Raw genomic sequence first — 19,054 nt, 5'->3', positions numbered from 1 at the left:
ATTGAGAATGTGCTTGAGACATCTCTGATGAAAGCGTTCAAGGACCCTTACCTGACGTTTGTACAGAGTCCATGTCTCACATGAGGAGAGGAGCGATGTCAATACACATGCACGATACACAGAATGCACACATCCATGCATAGTGGAAGTCAACTCGTGACTGAGTAAGACCACTTCGTAAACTCATGCAAATATTCCGAGAATCCATGCAAATATTCCGAGGGTCCCAAAAGTTTCTGTGCATCAATTTGTTTTTGAGTGGATAAAGTGCTGCACAACACTGAACCCCCATTTCTGTGCAATCAGCCATAACAACACAAAAGAGGTTTCAAACGACCAGAAACTGATTTTACCTCAGGTTTTTTTTTTTATATATACGAGTCTAACTTGTAGAAAGAAGTTAACAGGAATTTGAGGTCTTTCACTCCCTTGTGTTCATGCGCTAGTTAATCCACACACACACACACATAAATAAATAAATATATATATATATATATATATATATATATATATATATATATATATATATAATGTATATAATGCATGTATGTGTGTATGTATGTATACACAAACACGCTTGTGCACACACACTTTAGCCAGGTTACTGCTGTCTCCCTTGTGTCCAACCACTACCGCCCTTCCGGTCAATTCAGCATCTGCAACTGTTAATTCAGACACGTGGTTTTTTCATTCCTCTCTCAGTCTGTTTTCTCTCCTTATTTCTTTTTGTAGAAGAGCGTAGGCTCGAAACGTCAAAGACTCTTCTGTTTTTCCTGAGCGTCAAATCAATACACCTTGTCTGTTGTTCCCTTCCCTGTCTTTTTTGTTTTTTGTACAGTTTTGAACCATATATATACACATACATTATATATATAGTTTTAGGGAAAAGAACCAAGGTTCATGAACTCATCGATGAAAATCCAGTCACATATAGAAAAATTAATAAGTAAAAGCACAATACATAAGTATATATATGATATTTACTTTGTATTATATTATACTTATGTATTGTGCTTTTACTTATTAATTTTTCTATATGTGACTGGATTTTCATCGATGAGTTCATGAACCTTGGTTCTTTTCCCTAAAACTATATATATATATATATATATATATATATATATATATATATATATATATAATTATGTGTATTTCTTCTATCTTAATGAATACAAATTCTTCTGATAGAATAAATGCGTTAATAGAAACCAATGTAGCAAAGAACACAAAATAACTGTGGTTAGCTCCTGTTTTTAAGGCAGGAACTGCTTGAAATTTTGGGTATTTGAGTATATTTAAGAATTTAAGGATTGGAGAAAACGCATGTTATAATTGCATACTTTATTCCTACATATGTTTCAAAGGATTACAACCTGTGTGATCCATAGGGATCTTTGATATTAAAATTGTAACCTTCTCATCAGGGAAAGCATGGGAATCATCTTAAACGTAAGACATTATGACCGATTATGAAAACAATAGATGGATAAGGTTATGACTTGATTCATTTGAAAAAAAACCGTTAGAGAATTGGACGGTGCCGGATAGTGGGTTGGACAACACATACCAATCAATGTGTAAGAGCGTACATGCATACATAAATACACATACACAAACACACACATGTGTTTTCTCCAATCCTTAAATTCTTAAATATATATATATATATATATATATATATATTATACTGTGAAACTTAATTTAATTTTAATAAATTGAATTTAATTGAGTTTTTACCTGTAAATTTGGATTTTTATCCCTATTATATATAATATATATATATATATATATATATAGGGATAAAAATCCAAATATATATATATATTTAATACACGACTTCTTCCATTTCAGCGACTGATGTGGTTCTCATTCAGGGCCAAGTGAGGAACTTTTGTCCAGCTCCGAATGGCTTCTTCGAAGATTTTAACGACCCGACCTGCCGTCGATTTCTGCAATGTCAAAACACGGTAGCGACTGTGAGACGGTGCAGACGGAACAACAATGTCTTCAATCCGGTGTTACATCGTTGTTCACCTGGTAATCAACAGACATGCAATTTATTTAGAGGCATCAACAACAACAACAACAACAATGCGAATGGGAACTTCGGTCCCTGGAATACTGCAAATGGTGCAAATGGAGCAATTGGTGGCGCTGGTGCTGCTGGAGTGAATCCTGCAAATCCATGGAACAACAACAACGGTTTTGCAGGAAGACAATGGGGCAGAAATCCTCAGTGGAACAATAACGGTCAACAGGCACCATGGGGTGGTGTCAACAACGGTGCAGTACCACGTGGTAACTGGCCTGGAAACACTGGACCATGGAATAATAATAACAACAACAATAATGGTTTTGTGGGGACACCAGATTTAGGTATTTTTACCCCCGGTGCTTTCAACTTCGTCCGTCGACAGCAAAACGGGGGACAACAGCCAGAACAAGTCGACGTCAACGGGAATCGAAATCGAACCGCTGGCGTGAGGCTGAATGATGGCAGAGGGCAAACTGGTACGGATTCTGCACCGGCAGACCCCAATGCGGGAAACCCTGCAACAGGAAGTTGGAACCGCGGTGCTATTCGTAATAGATGGCCCTGAAGAATTTAGAGAAGTGATGCGGCGATACGTACAAGCACACACACACACAATATATATATATATATATATATATATATATATATACACACACACACACACACACACATATATATTGGGAGAGGGGGAAGAAAATGTGTCTGAGGGGGAGAAAGAGACGTATTAAAAAAATGGAAAAGTAAAATATAGTAATAGACAGATAAGTAAACATACATACATACAGAAGAGTGACAAAAAGAACTAGAGGGGGGGGGGAGAGAAAGGAGAATTTAAGTGAGAGTGAAACAATGGAAAGAAAGAAAGGAAAAACGAAAGAGAGTAAGGTAAATTAGAAAGAGTGTGAACGAGAGAAGAGGAAATATGATAGGGAATTTGTGTGAGAGAGCTTAGGAGTTAGGAAATGAGAGAAAGAGAGAGAGAGAGAGGGGAGGGTGTGTGTGTGTGTGTGTGTGTTTGTTTTACTGTAAACAAAACGTTTGAATTTAATAAAAATGTAATTTCAAGCCTAACAGCCGTTGTTCTTTGTGCGTATTTATTTGTTGTTTTTCTCCTTATTCAAGTCGTTGTTGTTGGTGGCGATAACCCTAATCTGTTTCCATCAGATATATGATCAAAGGCGATCCACTCGTGACCATCCCGTCTTTTAGTATTAGTGTACTTATGACAATATTTATTGTCCTTATCACTCTTTTCTTTTTTCTTTTTTTCTTCAGAAGATAGTGAGTGAGTCAAGAGAAATTTGACTACAATTTCTAGCAGGTCCAACAACCACGTAAAAGCTCCCTCGTTGGTCCATGTCTATTGTTGTTGTATTTGCTGTTGTTTGCGACGGCACGTGGCTTAGTGGTTAGGGGATTCAGCTCAGCAGCATCAGGTCGTGAGTTTGATTTCCGGCGGCGCCCTATGACAGGATTTCTTTCAGTCATTGAACTTTCAGCTAAGCAGGGCCACGCCCTTCAAGGGTTTGGTCGAACGAATCGAACCCAGTACCCTTTTCCTTTAAGCCTTGTACTTATGATATAAGTCTGTTTTACCGAACCACTAAGTTATAGCGATGTAAACAAACCAACACTAGTTGCCGAGCGGTGTTGGGGTGGGTGGGTGGGCAACACATTTTATACATTATAGGCGCAAGCGTGGCTGTGTGGTAAGAAGCTTGCTTCCCAACTACATGGTTCCGGGTTCAATCCCACTGCGTGGCACCTTGGGCAAGTGTCTTCTACTGTAGCCTTGGCCGACCAAAGCCTTGTGAGTGGATTTGATAGACGGAGAGTGGAAGAAGCCCACCGTATATGTGTGTCTGTGTGTCTCCACTATCGCTTGACAACCGATGCAGATGTGTTTATGTCCCTGTAACTTGGCAGTTCGGCAAAGACACCGATAGAATAAATACTAGGCTTACAAAGAATAAGTCCTGGGGTCGATTTCTTTGACTAACACCCTTTAAGGCAGTGCTCCAGCATGACAGCAGTCAAATGACCGAAACAAGTAAAAGAATAAAAGTACACACACAACAAGCTTCTTTCAGTTTCTGTCTACTAAATGCAGTCACAAGACATTTGTTGATCTAGAGCCAAAGAAGATACTTGCCCAAGGCATCAGGCATGTTTGGAAAACATGCTTCTTAACCACTGTGACACCTGCTATATAAACAAATACCATTTGCTTACTATTCACCTTACTTGGAACCTGCAATTTGCATGGATCTGCAGTCTATTGAGTGCAGTGTTTGTGCCAAGGAGCAACCTTGAGAATCATTGAATATTCAGTCAGCCATTTATGTTTGTACACACAACTGGAGTATAAGTTTGTGTTTCGTTCAGTAAGTACGTATTTGTCCTTCAAATATTGTTTGTATGTGATAGCAATTTCACTGATCTGACCTTGGTGCTTTACAATTTAAGACTGATTCACTTGAATCCTGAATATATAGCTGTTCAGCAAAAGAAACCAATAGAATAAGTGCCAAGCTTTAAAAATAAGGTGTCGACATTGATTCGGTCGAATTAAATTCTTGAAGGTGGTGCTTCAGCATGGCCACAGTCAAATAACTGAAACAAGCAAAAGATGAAAAGATAACCCCTCAGTCTGTCCTGTGTATAACGTGCTGCATAAGACATACCTCCCTAGTTGAACTTTGTAAAAATCTGAAGAGGCCTAGAGAACCATACATGTACCTCTATTTTCATCCATTTCATCTATCAATTACTCCAGCTTACTGGAGTTATATAGATAGAATGAGGCATGTCACCTCTCGGCTGAAACAGCTGTAAGACAGTGTCCCTTCTTCGGTCACTAGATGTCCTTTTTAATTTTTATTACTGATATGACATTATGTCATACGTGTTTGTATATTGGTTTTATCGTCCTGTCCTCTTAGTTAAAAAATAAACAGGGGAATTGACATAATACAATGTCTGCAAGTTGATGAGTACCACATATTCCCCTCCATTTTCTTGCTATATATAATGGACTCTTCTGTCAAAGATGACATGAGCAGTTCAGCTTTTGCTGAACAACCTACACTAATGATTTGTTTATAATGATCAAATGTTTGTGCTGTATGTTAGCTTACTCCCTCCATCAAACCAACACTACCTGTGCAAGTGCACAAGTGTGCTATACATCAGGATGTCGAAATGATTGCATATCAGTACAGTTCCATTAATGGTAGGTTCAATAGAAAAAACCTAACCCATCCAGTAAGAGATAAAAATTTAATAAACACAGAATTTAAATGTGAGCTACTATGTTTAAGGTCTGCATAAGTACAGTAACCAGACAGGCTTGTATAACATGTGTACTATTGCAGAATAGTACAGGGCACATTAGACAAGCCATATGGTTACTGTACTATCCAAACAAACATAGTAACTCACATCTAAATCTTGTTTATTATATGGTTTATATATGGTATTAAGGAGCAGAAGAGTAAAACATTTATATTCAAAAAATATTTTTCCTAATTTTTTTTTTTGGTTTTTATCTTTATTATCATCATCAGCTTCGTCTCTGGTAAACGAGACTTCAACATGCATGTGTAACATATGAACAAGTATAGCAAGAAATTTTTTAACAGCAAACAGAAGGGATGGGGGGTATTTTTTTTCTTTCTTCTTTTTTTTAGGGAATATTTAATTTTTTTTTTTTGTTTTCCGAAAAAATTCAAGCAAACACCGGAAGGATACAAAAAAGAAAAAAATATTTTCAAAAAAAGTTTATTTTTTAAAAAAAAAAAAAGGGAAAAAAAAGAACGATAAACATTGAACAATAGTCCTTCTGTTGCTTTTTTTGTTTTTAGTATTTGTGTGTGGAAGAAGAAAAGGAGGGCGGGATCTATATTTTCTTCTTTCCTTGTCCCAAACCCCCCACCCTTCTTAACTCATCACCCACCCCAAAAAAATTTTTTTTATACATGTATTTTGTTCAGATTTTTTTTTTTTTTACTTTCCATTTCTTTTTTTTGTCTCTTGGAAAGAAAAGAAAAAATTTTGGAAAAAAATAAAAGGGTGGGCGGTAGGGGACATGGGACCACAGCATTAACTCCACCAAAGAATCCTTTTGGTTGGAAATTTTGGTTTGTTCTTTTTTTTGTGTTTTTCTTTTTTAATGAACAAGGTTAAGTTTTTTTTTTTTTTTTTTACAAACTTTCTCTGGCAAACACCCTGAGCCAAGAGAGACCTATCAGATCAAGAACTGGAGAGATACAAAAAGTGAAAGTAAGGGGGAGAGGAAGAGGAGGAAGAAGAGATGGGAGAAGAAACCAAGAACAAGAAATTAGTAAGAAAATGTACACTTATATGCAACGTGCATATGTAGACGTGCATATACACAGGCACATATGTATGTACACACACACAGCTGTACGTAGACTGTATAGGTAGATATGCAAGCTGACATTTGCTGCACACATGCACATATACATGTACGGATACATGCACATGCATATATACATGTACAGATACATGCACACGCATATATACATGTACGGATACATATATACATGTACAATTACATACACATGCATATATACATGTGCAATTACATATACATGTATGATTACATACACATGCATATACACGTACGATTACATGCATATACACAAGTATGATTACATAGACAAATTCATATACGCATGTATGATTACATACACACATGCATATATACATGTATGATTACATCCACACATGCATATGTATAACAAGTGTTGTTGGGAGAGGGGGGGAAAGAAGAAAAGACAGAAAGGTTCTCAGACAGCCTGCTGGTTGCGCTCCAATTCGTCCACAGTAAAAACCTTCTGACCCTGCGGCGGGAGAGGCATGTTTGGAAGCTGGGTCCGGAGTGAGTCACTGTCAAACCACTTCAGTACATCAGCTCCAGATGTGTTTGTCATATTTCCTAATGATGAAGAGCTGGATTTCTGAGAACTGCTTCCAGAGACTGAAACGGTAAAGATAAAATTAGACAAAACAAAAATCAAAAAAATAAAGGTAGACTTGGGTGCTGGGGAATATAAAGGAACAGATAGAAGAATTTCAGATGCACCACCACTATTTGAGTTCCAGGCCACTACCAACACCACTATCTACATCCCAGATCTCAACCATCAACATTCAAGTTCTAAGCCATTACCAACACCACCACCATCCAAATAACAGGTCACCGCCACCTTCCAAATCCCAGGGTATCGTTAACACCAACACCTGATTCCTAGGCTACCACCAACACTACTATCAGAGTCTCGGGCTGCTATCAACACCACCATCTGAGTCCCCAGACATTTATCACCAACGCCGCTGTTTGAACCCCACCCCTGTCATTCAAATTACTCACCTTGCTTGTGAAGGGAAGAAGGTATCTGTGAGGAGACAGCTTGTCCCATGCCCACATTCACAACCCCAGCAGCTGCCGGGTTTGGTGTCATACCAATAGAAGAAGTTGTAGCCAAGGACGTTCTCTGGACCAGTGGTGCTACCACTCCAGGATAGACCGCTCGCATGCTGCCTGGAAAGCGTGTCTCCAAAGCTGCCGAGCGTTGTGCATGCATGGCAGCCACTGCAATAGACAGAAAGCAAGCAATATAGACACACAGATAGACACACACATGGAACTCATGAATTAATGCAATGGTCAATTAAATTCAAGTTTCCTTACTTCCTATTTCAAGCAAAATATTTTCACCTAATTTGCATAGTTCCACTGTCTGATTGTTGCATGGAAACCATCGTGGTTTTCCTTTCTTTTGAGTGGTGAAGCACTGAATACCTTGTTCAGTAAAAGTTTGTACCTGTGCCCAAATTCTAGGAGTGGTAGACACCAAGGGATGGAGCTGAGATGGAAATACTGGATTACTATCTGACCAAATGGATCACTGAAGTTTCAACCTTCCAGGTTAATTTGCCTGACAGGTTGATGCAAGAAAACCCCCCACACTTTTATGCTTGAGTGACTTGCACCAAGTTGATATATGAAACTGTAAAAGAACAAGTTTCTAAAAATGAAAATAAGAGAAAAAACAAAAACAAACAAACATAAGTAGTGGAAAATGATCTTAAAATGACGAACTTCACAAAGGAAATGACTTCAGACCTCAACAAATGGTGAGAAGACTGTCCAACCCATGCTAGCATAGAAAAACCAAATGCTAAATACTAATGATCGTGATAATGAGGACGTCAACAAATAAGGGAACAGGTCTTGAATGGTCTATTGTGCGGGAATAAACAGGTTACATATGACAAAAGAGTTTTAAGTCCAACTAAATGCAGTTTAAAAGATTAACTCGCTGAATACCAGCTTAATCTGATGTCGCAACTTATTTGTTCTCCAGTCTAATGCTTTTGATACCAACCACTTTCACAGCTAGACTAGTTCTCAGACACCACACCACCCATCCACCTCTCCAAGAAAAAAACAAAAGAAAAAGAAAATCTATTTAAACAGGCCATATGCAACCCAAATATTCTACCCGTTCTATGTTCAAACTGGCCAGATACAGTCTCCCACACCTACCATACAATGCCGTTCTAAAAAGAAACAATCACAACATCAAATCAAATGCCATCACTGTAGGATGAGGCAAATTATATTTCATGAACAGACAATGACATTAATGATTAGTCACCACAGTATTGTAAAAGAATGCAGACAGTAAAAGGATTACAAATTTACGGCAATGTAAGGGGGAACAATTTTTATTACCCTAAATATACACTTAGGGCATTAGCTGTAAAACTACAGACATAGACAACAAGGCAAAGACAAAAACAACTCCCGTTTAAGTTAAGAATTGGAAATAATAAATGGTCATTCCTAAAAATCTGGCATGGCTTTCGGTTATCAAAGTCAGCCCAGTGACAATATAATTGCAATAAGTCCCATACCCTTAATACACTGGTTGTTCGTTAATAATTTTCCAAGAAAATTTATTCCAAGTACAAATTGTCAAAAATAAGGCTACAGAACTTTATTTTGATGGTGAACCTTTGTAGAAGACATATCTCCCCAAAGTTAACAAGGATTTAACCAGATGTTAATATTAGATTTAATAAAACTGCTGACCTTGCCAGGGATAAGGAGGAATGGTAAAAGCAGAATGGCTAATACTGTGCAGGGGCCACACTTCTATGGAAAATAGGTGACATTAGATGGCTACATCGCTACAGAATATGGGTAATGTTTGTCAGTCAGAACAAACGAGGACCAACTAGTCATCTTGGGTGAAGGTGATTGATGACTTGTATGGCGATTTGTTTAAAGTGAAGGAGAGTTGCACACTATTAACCTCACCTTCTTGTTCATGGCATCTTCAACCCCAGTCAAGATGATCAGGGATGGAGACACACACATAGTGGATGACTGAGATATCTTGCTAGCCCCTATCTTATTTTCTGCACCCTATACATCCCTGCAACCACCTCTGTTGAACCATGAAGGTTTCTCGCACAAAATTTGCCAGACCCAGTAGTCACATGCATAGGTAAGTCCTAACCACCAAGAATGACATAACTATTGGCTAATATACAATGGCTACATCACCATAGAACACAGTAAATAAGATGACTACAATACCATAGAACATGGCTAATATACAATGACTACATAATATAGAACATGCCTAATATAAAATGACTACATAATATAGAACATGCCTAATATAAAATGACTACATCCCTATAGAGCATGACATATACAATGGCCACAAAATATAGAACATGCCTAATACAGGCTGACTACATAATATAGAACACGTCCGAAATACAATATCTACATAATATAGAACACGGCTAATATACAATGGCAACATCACCACAGAACATGACTAATATAAGACAGGTCACTTTACCATGGGACAATCTAAAATATGATGCTACTATAGAATGCAGGAAATACAAGATGGGTCACAGTGGTACTGAACACACTTCAGAAGCCCGGTAGCTACTTACTTCTTCCGTGCAACATAAACTGCATCTGTAAGACATTCGCTGCTGGATGCACTCCGATGTTGGGGAGTGGACGTGGTAGAGGCATCCGGTTGCTGACAGGAATGCCAAATGGCGGGGAGCTGTTAACACTCAGAGACTGAGAAATGCCATGTGCAGCATTGCTTATCAACGGAGAAGTTGGCTGTTGAGATGGGTGTTGTTGTTGCTGTTGCTGCTGCTGCTGTTGTAAACGATGCAAATCTAGAACTTTAGCTAACTCCATGTTGGTAGTACTGCTGCTTGGATAGTTGAGGGGCCTTTCTCCTTTGGTAGAGTTCATGGAGGTCAGTGATTGTACACCAGTGGTAGGCCGAAGACAACTAGTGGTACTTGTGCTCCCTGGAGAATTGGACCAAAACAAACAAAATAGAAATCATGACAAAAAAAAAACAAAAAAAAAACAATAATTGGGAGAGGGCAGTGGGTAGGGCAGAGTGAAAATAATATCAAATCTCAATTGTTTCTTAACATCAACATCCAGAAAGATAATGGCTGTAAAGTTACAATGAAAGACTACTTGACCAAGACACTTAAATCTGTTTCACCCTGTGTCCTGTCTGGTTGACTGACTTTGGTTAACTGACAAGATGTACCACCATTCCTATATCATCCCTGAATGCTTAAAAGTGTAAAGAACAATCAGCTGAAAATTTTTTTTAAATAAATAAAATGCAAGAACATAACCTATCCCACGAAGGAATGAACTGTAGAGGTCTCCATGTGGTTACTCAATTTGCCATGAATATCAACCAAATCTCTCTCAAATCACAACCTAAAATCTTAAAAGAAGGAAGGATACATACTTTTGCCCTACATACACTATTCCAGAGGTAAAAAAGCATGACCAATACTAGAATTCTTAGATGACAAGTCAGTCTAGACTGACCTGGGACTAACAATATTTTTTAGAAATATCTCAGACAACAAAACACCAGGTACCACTGCAGAGTTAGTCAAATGATAGGCTATGTTTTGATTTTATATTTAATAAAATTATTTCTTTAACTACTACCTTAAGACAACCAACAATAATTGGAGAGAGAGTTCCTTTCCAAACTAAGAGTATCACAAGTGCTTTACTGATGAGTAATCTAAACTGTGAGCAGTGCCAGCCAACTAAATGCACAGCAAGGACTTGAGGGGTTTTACTGTTTTACAGTTGAAAGAATGAAGAGGCAAATGATACCTAATTTTACAAGACTGGGCTACTCAAAGCTGAAGGAACTTGGAGGGGACTAAAATATCACTTGCTCAAATGACACAGGCATAGCATCAAACTAAAAGTGAAAAAAGAAATAATAAACAGGGGCCCAAAACAAAAACAAAAAACGTCTAATATTTTCAGATGTAATAGGAGAGTAGGACAATGTATTAAAGCCCAAGACCTAATACCAACAGTTGGCTTCAGTCTGAACAGTGTTGCCCTATTCTCATATCAATTGCACACTTGGGTCACAATATTCATGTATCGAACATTTACAGATCCATCGTTGCCAATGGACTGACTCCTGTGCAGGTGGCACGTAAAATACAACATTTTGAGCTTGGCCGTCGCCAGTACCGCCTGACTGGCCCTCATGCCAGTGGCACGTAAAAGTACCCACTACACTCTCGGAGTGGTTGGCACTAGGAAGGGTATCCAGCTGTAGAAACTCTACCAAATCAGATTGGAACCTGGTGTAGCCATCTGGTTCACCAGTCTTCAGTCAAATCGTCCAACCCATGCTAGTATGGAAAGCAGACGTTAAGCAATGACGATGATCTCCTTAATTTCAATAAAGTTCTTACATTAGAACTATAGCTCCATCTCAGTTTCCAATAAAGTACTCAAGCTAAAACTCACCCACAAACACCACAAATAACAGTTTACAAATGGCTGAAAAGGAAAACTATATTAAGACAACTAGCTCAGAGGTCAACAATCTATATCTCAGCACCACTTTCTACTTTGTGATGGATGTGATGAAAATTATTGAGCCATCAAAGAACTTACTTCACCTGGTTCTATGTAGGTACCAAAGCATAGTGCATAAATTCCAGGTAATAAGCAGTAAAGAATTATAGGCACCGGTTTAGTTGAGTGAATAAGTTTGCTTTGCAGAGCACATGATTTCATGTTTAGTGCCATGATACAGCACCTTGGGCAAATGTCTGTTATAGCCCTGAGCCAACTAAAGCATGAATTTCATAGATAGGAACTATGTGGAGGTCAGTCATGTAAGTGTGTACACACACACACACACGTCTGTACTTGTCCCCATCACCACTGCTCGACTTGATTTCTTTACATACCCATAACAGGCAAAAGAGACAGAAGTACCAGACTTAAGAGTACTGGGGTTCGTTTGTTTTAAAAAGACCTTTGAAAGCCATGCCTGCCCCAGCACAGCCACAGTCCAATGAAATGAAACAAAGTAAAAAAAAAAAAACATTTAAAAAAAATAGCCACTGCTGAAATTGAAAATAACTTAGTAGCAAGTAGTAGGCTTCCACTAATTAGTTTGGGTACCTGAGAGGTCACTAGCAGACACTGACACCCCTTCAGCCCACCCACCTTTAATACAAAGAAATGTCTAGAACAGTTGTTCGCAACTAGGGTCTATATAAGATTTTGCTGGTAAAGTTTATATGTAATAAGTTAGTTATTCTTCTACAATACACAAAATATTTCAACAATTTTTTTTATACAATTCCTTATAGTATTTAGCAATAAAAATAAGCTTTCGTAAACACTGAATGACTAGGAATGGCTAGGAGGGTCTATCTGAGCAAAATAGGAATTGAGGGGTAGGGCCCACATGTAAAAAAAATTGGTTGAGAACCACTGCTGATCTAGAATGTGGCAACTGAAGAGAGAGAGAGAGAGGGGGGGGAGGGAGAAGGCTGCATTAGCACTGAGCTGGTGCTCTTTTTTTTTAAAGGATTAAAAGCAAGATTGATAGAAGTCAGATTTGAACACAGCACAGAGAGCTGGGGGAAAAATATTGCAGTGCATTTTATCCAATGTCCTAGCAGCACAGTCAATCGACCATCAAGGAAGCAGTAGTGGTGCAAAATTAAATATTTCATTGGAATGTGGCACTGAGTTCAAGTCTACTGTTTTAGATAAGGCAATGGGAAACCACTTGTGTCAAGACCAATTAGTGGTACTCCATAAATTATAAATCTTTGTTTAACCCATTAGCATCAAGATTACTCTTAAATATAATGCTTATTCACATTGTTTTGAATTAACCATGCATTACAATATTTACATTGGATGGATACATGTCCTCACAACGTTTCGGCTCATGTACTCTCCAGCCTTCATCAGGGTTGGGTTTGAAATTCCACCAGGACACTTGATGAAGGCTGGAGAGTACATGACCCGAAACGTTGTGGTAAGAAGGTGAGGACAACTATCCGGTCCATGTAAATAATGTACATAATTCCTCATCTCTAAAATACAGAACAGTATAACCATGCATTGCTTTTAAATTTCAATGATGTGATTGTTTATTTTAAGAATGACAGTAGAGAATACGTATGAGAGGCTATACCTGACTGGTTTTAACATAAAACAGAATATCTTGGCTGAATATGGCTGGTTTAGATGCGAAAAGGTTATATATATTCAAAGTAGCTGGATGGATAATTAAACTAATGCAAAGACTTATCAGTAATGACAAACCACACACACTATATATATATATATATATATATATATATATATATATATATATTAGAAAATAAGTTAATCATGTGTCATGTACAGCAAAAACAATGTTAATGTTGACATTTAATGCAAGTAGCATGTGTTCCTCCGATACTTCGGTTAGTATAGTGAACTCCAGGCTCCACTCATTGGGTAAAGAAACTGAAAAAAAGTGTCAAAACTGAACAGAAAGATGTACACATATATAAACAGACATATATAGACATAAATAAGCAAACAGCTACATAGACATATAAACACAAACAGGTAAACAGATGTACAGTGTCAAACAACCCAAGTTATAAGGAATGAACAAACATGTACACCATATTTGTCTTGATTTTTTTCTTTTTTTAGTCGCTGTATCTGTGTATAGCATAAGGAATGGCTCTGAGTATGTTATCAAAGGCATCCGGTCATAAAACACTGACAAAGACTCCTGTCCAGCCCATGCCACATAGGAAGCAGACATGAAGAGGTTATGTGCATATGTACTTGTTTTTCTGCATTTATACATATGAATGCATGCGAATGTATAAAGGTTTTGGCATAGCTATGCATTTACAGATATGCATAGAGGTCACCATCATTGTTTAACATCTACTGTCCATGCTGGCATGGGTTGGACAGTTTGAGTGGAGGCTGGCCAGGCAGAAGACTGTTTGGCATGGTTTTTATGGGTAGATACCCTTCCTAACACAAACCACCCGACAGAGTGGACAGTACATTCTATTTGGCACGCATGTGCATACAGACAGGTAGCTATGTGTGGTTGTGAAGATAAAGTTGTACATATATTTATAAATATACATTTCTATGCATGAATATATAAGCTGTCCTATAGACAGGAAAATACATGTCCAGAGGACATACAAAAATGTGTACGTATATGTTCATGTGTGTGTGTGTATTTTTTTCTTTTATATATATATATATATATATATATATATATATATATATGTATACATACATATGTATATATATATATATATACATACATACATATGTATATATATATATATATACATACATACATACACATACATATGTGTATATATATATATATATATATATATATATACATACATACATATACATACATACATATATATATATATATATATATATACATACATACATATACATACATACATATATATATATATATAAATATATATATACATACATATACATACATACATATGTGTATATATATATATATATATATATATATATATATATATATATATATATATATATATATATAAGGGCCTATGAAGGCACATGGCTCAGTGGTTAAAGTGTTGAGCTTACGATCGTGAGGTTGTGAGTTCGAATCCTGGACCAGGCCACGTGTTGTGTTCTTGAGTAAGACACTTTATTTCACGTCACTCCAGTTCACTCAGCTGTAGAAATGAGTTGCAACGTCACTAGTGCCAAGTTGTATCAGCCTTTGCCTTTCCCTTGGATAACATCAGTGGCATGGAGAGGGGGAGGCTGGTATGCATGGGTGACTGCTGGTCTTCCATAAACAACCTTGCCCGGACTTGTGCCTGGGAGGAGAACTTTCTAGTCTAGGTGCAATCCCATGGTCAGTCATGACCAAAGGGGGTCTCAGCAAGAGCCTATGTGGAAACAAGTGTTGACAGAGGGGGAAGTGTAAATTCATGTGTTTGTGTGTGTCATTGTTTAACATCCGTCTTCCATGCATGCATGGGTAGGACAGATGACAGGAGCCAACCAGGTAAAAAACTACCCTACGCTACCAAAGCTGGATGCCCTCCCTAACACCAACCACTCTGCAGAGCAGACTCAGTGCTTTTTACATGGCACTAGCATGGGCAAGGTTAGTGTGAACCGGATGCTTTTTACGTGTGTGTGTGTGTGTGTGTGTGTGTGTGTGTGTATATATACATATATATAAGTATGAATACACATGCATGAACATATACATTACATGAAATAAAAACAAGTTAACAGAAAGACAAACAACCAGACAGACATCTCTACTTACCAAACAAAAAGATAATGTATGTGTACAGGTATACATAATATCCATATATAACATTCTTTATACATTATAAACAGTGGAACTCCAAGTGTGTAAATATTGGGTTAAAAACCCTTTGGATAGTAAAGTTAAAGACAACCTGTGGGGCTTGGTCCTACATTTGTAAATATGACAGACGTTCTGCCATTGTACCAAAGCAATCCTTCAAATCTACCCATTTTAGAAGCTTCACTCTTAGCAACAAGAATTGTATGTTTACATCACAATTTAGAAACTTCGAGAAAGTGCGAAATAATTTGCTTTTAATGGTGGAGTTTGATGTAGATAAAGTTATAAATAATAGCATATGGAATATTGGGTAACATTTTTTCTCTATACCTTTTTTCTTTTTTTTCAATGACTAACTACGAATTTCATTATAAACGCCAGGCTTTGAAAATCAGAAATCAGTTAAAGGGTAGCTATAATTACCCAACACTAAAACACTGCCCACAACATTTTAATATCCACTGGCATTGAGTAGCTTTCCTGCGACTTTGTCCCTGGCATTGTACGTCCTTTCCATCTTTGCTGTCACCTACCACTACCTGCCTGTCCTATACTTACTACCTGTCTTCCCTACCAAATGATGTCCATGACTCATCCTGCCTCCACTGCATTTCCCTCTACCCCCATCCATCTGCCACTGGGCTTTATATTCCCATAAACTTATTTACCCACTCATAGCACTTCGCTTATATTCACCTCCCTGCAACTTGATAACGTGACACCTTCACTATCCTCTTTCTTTCCCAACTGGGACAGCTACATATCTCCCCTACAAGGCACTCCATCTTATCCCTCACCACCCGGAATGAAGCCACCTCCTTCAATTCTACTCCTCCCTCAGTTGAGGAGGGAGGACTTGTCTTATGAGTTACTTAGTGACCTCACTAGAGTCAGCACACAGTAGAAGACATAACTTGTAAAGCAGATGGCATTAAGAAGAGCATCTAATTGTAGAAACCATGCCAAAGCTGACATTGGAATCTGGTGCAACCCTCTGACACACCAGCTCCCGTCAAACATCCAACCAATGTATGCACACACACACACACACACACACAGAGGACATCTTTCAGCTTCTGTCGACCAGCTCTACTTACAAGGCTTTCGTCAGCCCAAGGTTACAGCAAAAGACACTTGCCCAAGGTGCCACAAGGTAGGTCAGAACCCAGAACCACATAACTGTGAAGCAAGCATTTTACCACACAGCTACACTTGGCACCTAAGCAATATTGAAAAAAAAAAAAAAAAAAAAAAGAGACATTGGTTTGGTAGAACTATAAGAATGCCAGAAGAGATGCTTTGCAATTTTTGTTCCAGTTCCTTGCATTCTGAGTTCAAATCCAACTATGGCCTGCCTGGATCACAGACTATCACCCCATTTCACAGCACCACCTGGCTTTTGGATGTATTTAGCTGGGTCCTATGTTGCAAGTGTTTGGTCCAGGCCTCTTGTTTAAAAGAAACCTTCCACTTTTCCTCCAATCACAGACTCCCTGTAAAAGGGATTATGGGTACAGCTAACCCCAAATAGAAGCGAAGAGTAAATACTTGAAGTTCTTAATACCTGTTTCTCGAGTATGAATCAATGAATTTATTGAAGTGTTACCTTTAACAATTGGTCGTCCAGCCAAGCTTGATGAGAGTTGTTGCTGGGCTGCACTGGTCGCTGTGTTTGAAATACCAGACTGGAGGAGTTGCGAAGTGAGATTCTGCATCATACCTTGACCCATAAGTGCCCGTAGTGACTTAGACTGGTCACACGGACTGCTAGATAGAGTTTGAGAGGGACTAGGATTCTGAAACAATAAAAAAGAAATCCCAGATGAGAGCAGTTTAATACAGATTAAAAAAATAGTTAGACTGCAAAAATTATTATAACTGGGCAAATGCATCTACAGGAATCTTATATTCTTTTCTTTTACTTGTTTCAGTCATTTAACTACAGCCATGCTGGAGCACTGCCTTTAGTCAAACAAACTGACCCCAGAATTTATTCTTTGTAAGCCTAGTACTTATTCTATTGGTCTCTTTTGCCAAAATGCTAAGTTATGGGGATGTAAACACACACACACACACACACACACACATATAACAAGAGGAGGGGAGTGTATTTCCACACAGGAAAAAATATAGGCAAATTTGTTGTTGAAGATGCACTTAAATTTGAAAAACTTATAATTGTTTAAAATAAATTTAAAATTCATAATTCTAAATTTTTACCATTGATGAACAAAAAATATTGTTGAAACTAGTTTGATATATATGTAAATAAATTAATTTTAAACAATTACAAGTTTTTCAAATCTAGATACATTTTCAACAAATATGTCTGTGCGTGTGTGTGTGTGTGTGTGCGTGTGTGTGTATATATATATATATATACATATATATATACATATATATATATATATATATGACAGGCTTCTTTCAGTTTCTGTCTACTAAATCCACTCACAAGGCTTTGGTCGGACAGAGGTCATAGAAGACACTTGCCCAAGGTGCCATGTTAAAAAAAGCACTGTCATCATCATTGTTATCATGCAATCATAGATGACCCACGACTGCATGGCTCATAGTTTTATTGAGGCAGATTTTCTACAGCTGGGTGACATTCCTGTCACAAACCCTCACCTGTTTCCAAGCAAGGTAATATTTCCCCCATGGCGAGACATGTTTTAGCAGAATATTGGAAATGAATGACACTACCTTTATTACAGTCACACTCATTTGTGAAAGCGCATGGCTTAGTGGTTAAGGTATTGGACTCATGATCGTAGTCTCAATTCCTGGGAGCAAAATACTTCATTTCATGTTGCTCCAGTCCACTTGGTTGGCAAAAATGAGTAATCCAGTGACAGACCAGTGTCATATCCAGGTGGAGACTTTATACACCATGGAAACCAGCCCTTAAGAGTCAACATGACTGAAGAAGGTAACTTCGCCTTTACTCATTTATAGCCATAACACTGTGTGACAAGGAGGGGGACACAGACACACAATGGTTTTTTTTTTAGTTTCTTATTTCTTTATTGCCCACAAGGGGCTAAACATAGAGGGGACAAACAAGGACAGACAAAGGGATTAAGTCGATTACATCGAACCCAGAGCGTAATTGGTACTTATTTAATCAACCCCGAAAGGATGAAAGGCTAAGTCGACCTTGGCGGAATTTGAACTCAGAACGTAGCGGCAGACGAAATACTGCTAAGCATTTCTCCCG

General features: G+C 37.9%; 2 protein-coding genes across 17 annotated transcripts in view; one reads left to right on the top strand and one right to left on the bottom strand.

Moving 5' to 3' along the window:
• Positions 1-2,998, top strand: part of LOC149131188 (uncharacterized) — a 3,981-nt gene extending 983 nt beyond the window's left edge. The window contains exon 2 of the mRNA XM_089340921.1: positions 1,852-2,998. Within this exon, the coding sequence (XP_089197047.1) occupies positions 1,852-2,600 (749 nt within the window). The 3' untranslated portion in view covers positions 2,601-2,998. The remainder of the gene's footprint in view (positions 1-1,851) is intronic.
• Positions 2,999-5,799: 2,801 nt separating this feature from the next.
• LOC106872957 (eukaryotic translation initiation factor 4E transporter) overlaps positions 5,800-19,054 on the bottom strand; it is a 117,512-nt gene continuing 104,257 nt past the window's right edge. For 4 of the 16 annotated variants that reach the window (XM_052976794.2, XM_052976798.2, XM_014920140.3 and 1 more), the window contains 4 exons: positions 17,441-17,630; positions 10,043-10,420; positions 7,431-7,652; positions 5,800-7,037 (listed from right to left, as the gene is read on the bottom strand). In XM_052976794.2, coding sequence (XP_052832754.2) covers positions 6,847-7,037; positions 7,431-7,652; positions 10,043-10,420; positions 17,441-17,630 — 981 coding nt within the window. In that variant the 3' untranslated portion in view covers positions 5,800-6,846. The remainder of the gene's footprint in view (positions 7,038-7,430; positions 7,653-10,042; positions 10,421-17,440; positions 17,631-19,054) is intronic. The other 12 variants (XM_052976795.2, XM_089340915.1, XM_089340911.1 and 9 more) reach the window with 3 other exon arrangements.

This window comes from Octopus bimaculoides, chromosome 24 (genome assembly GCF_046866305.1).
Source record: "Octopus bimaculoides isolate indiv1 chromosome 24, ASM4686630v1, whole genome shotgun sequence".
NCBI classification, from domain to species: domain Eukaryota; kingdom Metazoa; phylum Mollusca; class Cephalopoda; order Octopoda; family Octopodidae; genus Octopus; species Octopus bimaculoides.
The sequence above is the reverse complement of the archived record's forward strand: the minus strand, read 5'-3'. Positions and strand labels throughout refer to the sequence as shown.